This window comes from Cydia strobilella, chromosome 17 (genome assembly GCF_947568885.1).
Source record: "Cydia strobilella chromosome 17, ilCydStro3.1, whole genome shotgun sequence".
NCBI classification, from domain to species: Eukaryota; Metazoa; Arthropoda; class Insecta; order Lepidoptera; family Tortricidae; genus Cydia; species Cydia strobilella.
In genome coordinates, this window is record NC_086057.1 from 13,646,922 (window position 1) to 13,655,496 (window position 8,575).

Consider the following 8,575-nt stretch of genomic DNA (forward strand, 5'->3'; position numbering starts at 1 on the left):
ACATTTCTTGCTTACGTAGGCGTGAGGCGTGACTAGACCAACTGTACAATTTATACAATTTAAGCGCTATTTTGGAATGCCTAACCTATCTGCTGGAGTTATATTATCAATATTACAAATAATAATGCAAACGGCACGCGTTATATACCTAGGGGTTAACACTCTATCCTTCTTTACTTATCTCTGCCTATACTAAGGCTTGGTTTTTAGGGTTCCGTACCCAAAGGGTAAAAACGGGACCCTATTACTAAGACTCCGCTGTCCGTCTGTCCGTCTATCTCGTGAACCGTGATAGCTAGACAGTTGAAATTTTCACAGATGATGTATTTCTGTTGCCGCTATAACAACAAATACTAAAAACTGAATAATATAAATATTTAAGAGGGGCTCCCATACAACAAACGTGATTTTTGCTGTTTTTTCCGTAATGGTACGGAACCCTTCGTGCGCGAGCCCGACTCGCACTTGGCCGGTTTTTTTTATACCAATTTTATTGCAGGTTTAGGTGGTTCGGAATCCGTCACGAATGTAGCTTAATTTCACGCCTAAGACAATGTCAGTAATAATTTAAATTCGCTTGAAAAAAGTTAGTATTTAATAAGCCACGTCACACGAGGAATTTTATGAGCGGATTTCGTTTCTTGAATGTGTTTGTGCTTATTTTGGTACGCGTCTATTTAATCTGTTACTACGGTGATAATTATGGAGTGTAGGAAAGTTAAAAAAATCTTGCAAATTGTTTAAAAATGTTGCCTGTTAACAAATCAATTATTTTTTTTATATACCACGAGTGTTTTCTGAAAAGTAATAAGGTGTATTTTTTTTTTCTTTACTAATTTACATACATACACATTTTTTTGGACTATCCAAAAACGATTACTTTCAAATCTATTTACCTAATAAAAATATTTTTTAGAAACCTTAAAGTTGGTTTTTAAAGACCTATCGAATGATGTACCTACTACAGGTTGATCATGTATAGAGGGTCCCTCCCTAATTTTTTTTTAAATTTTAATTTAAGGCTCACAAATTACACCTATGTTCCAAATTATATTAAAATATAGTTTATAGTTTGCCATGATATACAGACAGACAGACAGACAAAAAGACACAGCGAAACTATAAAGGGTTGAAACAAGTGTCTAAACTGTGAAATTATTTAATGTTAGTATTTTTTTTATGTGATAGTCAGCAAACGAGCAGACGAGCCGCCTGATGGGAAGCAGTCATCGTCGCCCATGGACATAAGCAACATCACAGGAGCCACTTAAGCATTGCCGACCCTTGAGAACCCTAAATACCCGCTTCTTGAAGAATCCCATGTCGTAGCACAAAGGAAATACCTCAGGAGGCAACTCTGTTCTGGGAAGAAACGAGCGAGATGCCCGCTTATTCTTGGTGTGCCATGTGTCTAAGAAGTGAGGATGAGCTTTGCTCCTTTGGCGGGAGGTGCGGTGATAGAAACGAGACGATGGCACCAGATCAAAAATTTCTTCCCACATTCCCCATTGTACAGACGGTAGAACATGCAAAGAGAGCCAACGCCAACGTCTCTCCGAAGACTAAGAGGTTCTAAGCCGTCAGTAAGTTCGGGATTGCCGACAATACGAACAGCCCGCCGTTGGATGGAGTCAAGGGGAAGGAGCTGGTATTGTGGAGCGCCAGACCAGAGATGAGAACAGTATTCCATATGGGGTCGAACATGCGCTTTATATAACAAAAGTAGTATGTTTCACAACAGTTTAAATTCGATTATAAAGGATTCCGTTTTCTATTTTGGCTACGGAACCCTTGAAACGTTTTTCGTGGGTACCTATATAGCGTAGCGCGTAACTCGCGCTTGCAATTGAATGCGTAGCAGCCTTTAAAAATGAATATGCCACTGTTGCCCTTTGGTATATAACTATCTAACTCGTGAATATGATGAAATACAAAAACATGAGATAACATTAAAGTAAATATTTAATTACTCCCACATATTTGTGTTAAGCACAAGCAGTAAATGTACAAGCATCTGAAACAAGTAGGTACTACTCCTTGTCATAATACAAAATATTTACCTGGTCTATAAAAATACCCAGTTGCGAACACCCTCAAAAGGTGATGGATAATTCTGTTTTAAATAATTCAGTACTTTGAAAAGTATTTCTTTAATGTTTGCTTATATCAGATTACCGAATTATTATGATAAACTAAGTTAAATATAACATACACAGTTGCCACTTTCAACTTTGATTACTAGAATTAGAATTGACAAACATGATGTCAGCTATTAAATAATAAGTCGTTTATCTACCTTATACGTTATCATTACTTCAAATGTAGCAATTACTTAAATATGAATCTATCTGTTATGATCTTCGATAGCTGCATGGGAACGCGATTATACTTCAACAAGCATCCTGAGCTACTAAAAGCCGTGAGGAAAATCGCATTTTGCTAAATCATTAGCATTAATTTTTAACAAGCAGAAACGTCTGCGATCGATGCTATTAAGCTTGCATTAGCATTAATTTTCAGAAACTAAAAGCGATAATCAATGCCAAGCGATGAATTAAATACTTAATAACACTATTAATAGTAGAACTTACACCTTAATCGCTATTCGCGAACCTAGTCCCTCTAAGAGTTGACTCAGAATTCGGAACGTTTTCGTTTGCATAATTTTCAGAGCAATCTAGTTTGCCCTTAAGTTTGGGAACCACTGTCCTAAACGGGGAATCGCCCGGGACGTGGTTTCACTTTGATGATATTTATAACTAATGCGGAGGTGACTGTAGCGCAGAATAAGTAATAATATTACTATTATATTATACAACGTGCCCTCAAGGAACCCGAGAAATTTTAACAGTATATTCCTGATCACATTTAAAGACTAAAATGTCTTATAAACATTTTTGGAATTAACCAGTAAAAAAAAACATATTTTTATTGTTACTTAGTGCAAAATGCCTTTCTGATAGCTATGTACCTAAACCATGAGTATGTTTAACACAAAAATAAAGAGGCCTTCATGGGCCTAAGTGACTGTAAGATTCGAAAACTACGCACATGTGGTCACGATCGACCTTTTGGACGCCAATGACGGATATATCGGCACCGCAGGTCCAACGCCAAAGACGGATTAATCGGTCACAGACCACAGAGCAACATAGACCTACGTGCATGTGCATAAATTTCAATTTCAGTTTCGTGGCGTCCGAGTGACAGCTTTTGTGTTTGACACGGCGTCGAAAAGTTTAATCGAACAAAATATTTTCAACTTTTGTTATAATTTTTATCACAAATCGTCATATTTAGTAAGCATGGAGTTTTGGGAGTTGAAGACTTAAATGTTGTTATTATTTTGTATATGCTTTCAAATCCCAGGTGGTTTCAAGTTCACCAAAATTACAATCATGAGTGATACTCATTTTGATTGATATTATTCAATTGGGGTAATTAGGAACTAAGGAAACGAGAGCGTTCCTCTCTCATTCTTCTTCATTCTTAATGATCCCTACTTCATCCTGATTTAAAATCCAATATTGTTTGACTATATTAATTGTTATTTATCCCGTGAGGTAAAAAAGATCCTTGAAAAGTGATACTAAATTGAAAATCTTCAGTGTTTTCATTTCCCCCGCACGGTTTCGGATAAAAAGGAACGGCAAGGTTTCTGTTTTCGCCCAAATTTAGTAGGATAACATTTACTTAAAATTATTATTTTAATTAGATAGACAGATAAACAAACTAACGGTAAGCGTAAAAATTTTTTCGTCTTATGATATTTTAATATCTTTTTAGAGCGTTTAAAGTTAAGTGTTCTCAATTTCCCCACTCTCCCCAAACACTTAAAAAGTAGGTTTCACATTAAACAAAAATTAAAATTATATTTGAGTGACAGTTTTACAAATAGCATTTACATTTTATGTACAAATACATTACAAAAATCAAAAAAATGGCGATATTGACTCATATAACTTTTTTCTTTCTTTTGGCCTCAGAAATCCGTGGTTAAAATATTTCGGGTTCCTCATCGGCAACTTGTAGATAAGTTATACCTTCTCATACAGTTTTTGCTAATTAATTTTCGCATACCATTTTTCTATGGTACCTACACGCTGTACACGTATAGTGAGATTATATCACTAAAATCATGAATTTTCATTGTAATTAACCAAATTTAACTCACCTTTCAAAGCCATAGTAGGCAACAAAGCCAGCGCCTGCAGCATCGACCAGAAGCATGTCCTCTCGATCCTCATTCCGCCAACTATTCACTATTTCAAAAACAGTACATTTTCCTTCATTAAAAGTACTCAAGAACAGTCATTTTCCCTCGAGACTCAGCGGTCTTTTGTTTTTCCGTTTCACTTATTTTTCATCGCGCTTTTAATTTTGTGTACATTTGTAATGTGCCAGTATCTTTTTCTTTTCTCTCCGGGTATTTTATTGTTTTCATTTACATAGTTTAAAGAATCGCTAGAAATTCAGGCTTTGCCTAAATTAAATATTCATTTGAGAATATTTATTGGAGATTTAGCATTTATATTAATAAATTTGCTTAAATTTTTCTAAAATGATTTGAAGTTAAAGATTTAATTTCAATTTGTCTTTCAATCTATTTTTGAATATTCATTATATTCACATGAATAAAAAAGTGGGTGTGTAGTAATATGGTGGATTACCAAATTTCAAAACCATTCTTATATAAACATGAATTAACTTTAATGATTGCAATTACATTAATTAATCATCATAAATGGAAAATTAGATAATTATAAGAACAAAAATAAGACAAAAACAATAAATTGAGAACATGTCCTAATTCCTCAGAATATAAACTGAAATCTCAGTAAGAAATCAAATTCACTTGGTATTATTATTCAGAATCACTTTAATTTTTATTATTACTGACTGAAATCCCAATAAACAACTACATCCTTTTCCAATGAGCGATTTTCAAAAACATACGTTAAATACCACGTTCTGCTTTATTAAATAACACTGGCACATTCAAAATTTCAAAAATCGAATTCACACAAAAAAATCGCGGCATCGGCAACAAGTCGGTAAATTGGCAGCGCCGCACGACCGTTCCGTAGCGGTTCTACGGGCACACTGATCCGCTACGGACCCGTTGCTCGTAGCAATCGTAGCACACAGCGGCGTAGACACGTTACGTCATGAAAAGGTTGCCACTCAAACGTTTAGAAGGCGCCTTTTTGCATGAATACGGATACGACTGTATTTTTGTTTCCTTTCCCCGGTGTTCCATTTTTGTGGAACAAAAGAACGTGTTTGGATTCCCGTTGATACGTCGACGTGTTTATGGAACTTGGGAGTGTGAAAGGCTCTTGTTAACGTTTTGTTAAATGAAGAAGCGATCGTTTTTGTTTTGAAAATTCTCTTAGGGGTCTCTGCGTAAACAGACGGGTGTAACAAGTTAAACTTTTAACTACAAGTGTATTATTTTATAAGAATTATAAGTTTGTCTAGGAATTAATTATGTATGGAAGGTGTGATAAAATGTATTATTAATAAGTTTAAAACTCGCTTAGAACTTAATAATTTGTAAGCTTAAACCTTACAACTAAGTTTTCAAAAAGCTTATCATAAATTCATTCTAAATTGAGTTTTTAACTATATAATTATGGAGTGATCTCTAATAAGCATACTTATTTCTCTATAATTATTACTGTACTATATTTTAACTGGTAATCGGTCATAAATATACCTACATAAGTAGGTAACCAGTTTATTTTTAGGGTTCCATACCCAAAGGGTAAAAACTAAGGGTAAAAGCTCGCGATAACGTTTGTTTTAAATTCTAATCATTAATTGTTATTCTTTGTCGTTGTACTCTTTTCAGAGTGTCGTGGTCAACTGCTAACATCAGGCACAGATGTTGCTTGCCGTACCATTTCTCGCCATTTTCCGCGGTTGTAAGTCATTCTGGCAAATGCGTTCAGGGTGATTTTGCATTGGTAATCAAAATAAGATCCAAATGGATCGAATCCTTTACATCAGCAGTGACATAACATATAAATTATATTCGTATGGAACGTTCCCAAGCAGAAGAATTGGCATGATGGATGTTGTTTGTGCGCAATATTGACGCGTACATCTCCTTTCCCTACAGACACATTTATGTAGACCACTCAGAGGTACTAGTGCCAACACTATGATCCACATATCAATTTCAAGGCCGTTCCATCGGTTTGCCGCTGTCACCGTCACATTTCGCAAGAAAGAACGGGAAAGATCATGCGCGCCAAGTGTCAATTTTGATCGAATTTTGTCGATTTTTATTTATTTTAAAAACGTTACCTTATAATATCGAAATTCGAAAGCTATGAAATTACTATTTAAGTAAAGATTGTTTTTTCTTCTTTTTTTGTTTATAGTATCACATAATAAATAACCTAGTAAAGTTTGATTAAAAGTCCGAGTTAGAGGTTACTTTGGCAATTAATTGTATCGAGCGATGTGTCATAATTCGTGTATCGGAAGCCATGTTATTAAAAATAATATAGTCAAGAACTGCATATATTTTTTCCACGAATATCAACGCCTCTTAGAAAAACATGATCATAAGGAGATTATTCGCCTTCTGGCTCAGGGAACCGCCTGAAACTCTTATTTAATGTCAAAGGATAATTCGTTTAGACTGTAATTGTTAATTGCTGTTAAATACGTTTATATGTTTAACAATATGCTGAATTCGAAGTTCAAATGATATATTAATCATTTTAGACAGCCTGTAAACTTGTAAAGAGCCCTTTGGCATTCCTTGCACCGAGAGTTCTGCAAATTTCACTTGTTTATGTTATGCCTATAGCGTTTAGCATGTGGCATAGTAACGTTGGTTTTATATATGTTAGGGTAAATATTTTTTGGTATTATTTAATATTTTAAATATTATTTGAAGGTCGCGGGAATTCGGTGGATGCGAGCGGCACAGGATCGGTCGGAGTGGCGAGCCTTGGGGGAGGCCTATGTCCAGCAGTGGACGTCTATCGGCTGACATGATGATGATGATGATGATGAAATATTTTTTGATACACACTTTTATTGCCAACTGTACATTATCTCCTTGGCTGTGTATACAGTATTTCTCGAGGTCTTTCTAATGAGTCTAAACTCAATGTGTCTATGTTTTTTTTAAATTAAAGAGTTATTTTGCTTACGTTCCGTTGCATCATCAGTTGGGCTCCATGTTAGCATAATATATTATCGGATTGATGTTTCAGAAACCAAATTTTGGGCTCAATCAGACACCGGGAAGTGGTTCAAATTTAAGTTACAAGATTTGAAGCCCATACAAGGTGTAAAGAAAATGTGGGGATCCCTTGAAGGGCATACTCGGTATCGCGTTCTGATTAGGAAAAAGTAAAGAATTTTTTTTTTACTCGTAATGTTAGGCTATAATTTTGAAATGGCGCCAAATACGTTGCACACACAGTTTGAATACGTTTAGCAAAAGTTCCAGTACTTACGGCGTCTATTTACCATGTATATCTGTGGCGTTACTTGTCGTATCCATTACATGCCCGTGGAGTTATGTTTTAGACATTACTTTACCTTGTAATGTGCCTGATTAAATTACGTGACGTACACGATACACACCTATCGACTTTCAATCCGGAGGTCGCGGGTTCAAACCCCGGTTTGTACCAATGAGTTTTTCGGAACTTATGTGCGAAATATCATTTTATATTTACTACTCGCTTTTTACTGAAGTTTCCTTCTACTTCTACTTCTACTTCTACATCGTGAGGAAACCGGACTAATCCCAATAAGGCCTAGTTTACCCTCTGGGTTGGAAAATCAGATGGCAATTTCTTTCGTAAAAACGTCAATTCCTGAGATTAGTTGCCAAGCGGATCCGTGCGAGGCCGTGGCGAAAAGCCGGGACAACGCGAGGAAGATGATGATGACGTATACGTATTTTTTCTCCATACCAAATTTCATCTAAATCCGTTTAACGGTGAAGTGGTAACAACAGACAGACAGACGAACAGTTACTTTCACATGAATAATACGAGTATTATACTTAAGGGGCCCACAGACTATCAGTCCGCCGGACGATATCGGCCTGTCAGTTGTTCGGAACTGTCAAATTTTTGTTCTAACTGACAGGCCGATATCGTGCGGCGAACTGATAGTCAGTGGGCCCCTTTAGTTGGTCAAACCAGATTGTCAGTAAATAAGAACAAAGATAACTATACTCATCCTTTTCTTTTGGGTGCTAGTACTAGTGTAAGACAAAAATAGTATGATTCTCTTTGTCTATGTTTGAAATGAGACAGTCCTTTGAGAAATTATAGAAGAGAATATTGAAAAATCTAAAGGCAGTATTTTGTCGATTATTAAATGTGCATCAGTCGAATTTTTAAAATTTCTGTTAGAACACTTGTTTCTAGAATTTCATGTATTCCTATCAATAAATAGTCGAATTTAATCCTTTTTAGAGTTCCGTACCCAAAGGGTAAAAACGGGACCCTATCACTAAGACTCCGCTGTCCGCTGTCCGTCTGTCTGTCTGTCTGTCACCTGGCTGTATCTCATTAACTGTGATAGCTAGACAGTT

The 8,575-nt window shown here is 35.8% G+C and overlaps 1 protein-coding gene across 1 annotated transcript in view; it reads right to left on the bottom strand.

Moving 5' to 3' along the window:
- The window catches only part of LOC134748763 (limbic system-associated membrane protein-like), an 88,920-nt gene extending 84,395 nt beyond the window's left edge, over positions 1-4,525 (bottom strand). The window contains exon 1 of the mRNA XM_063683541.1: positions 4,175-4,525. Within this exon, the coding sequence (XP_063539611.1) occupies positions 4,175-4,247 (73 nt within the window). The 5' untranslated portion in view covers positions 4,248-4,525. The remainder of the gene's footprint in view (positions 1-4,174) is intronic.
- Positions 4,526-8,575: the final 4,050 nt, after the last annotated feature.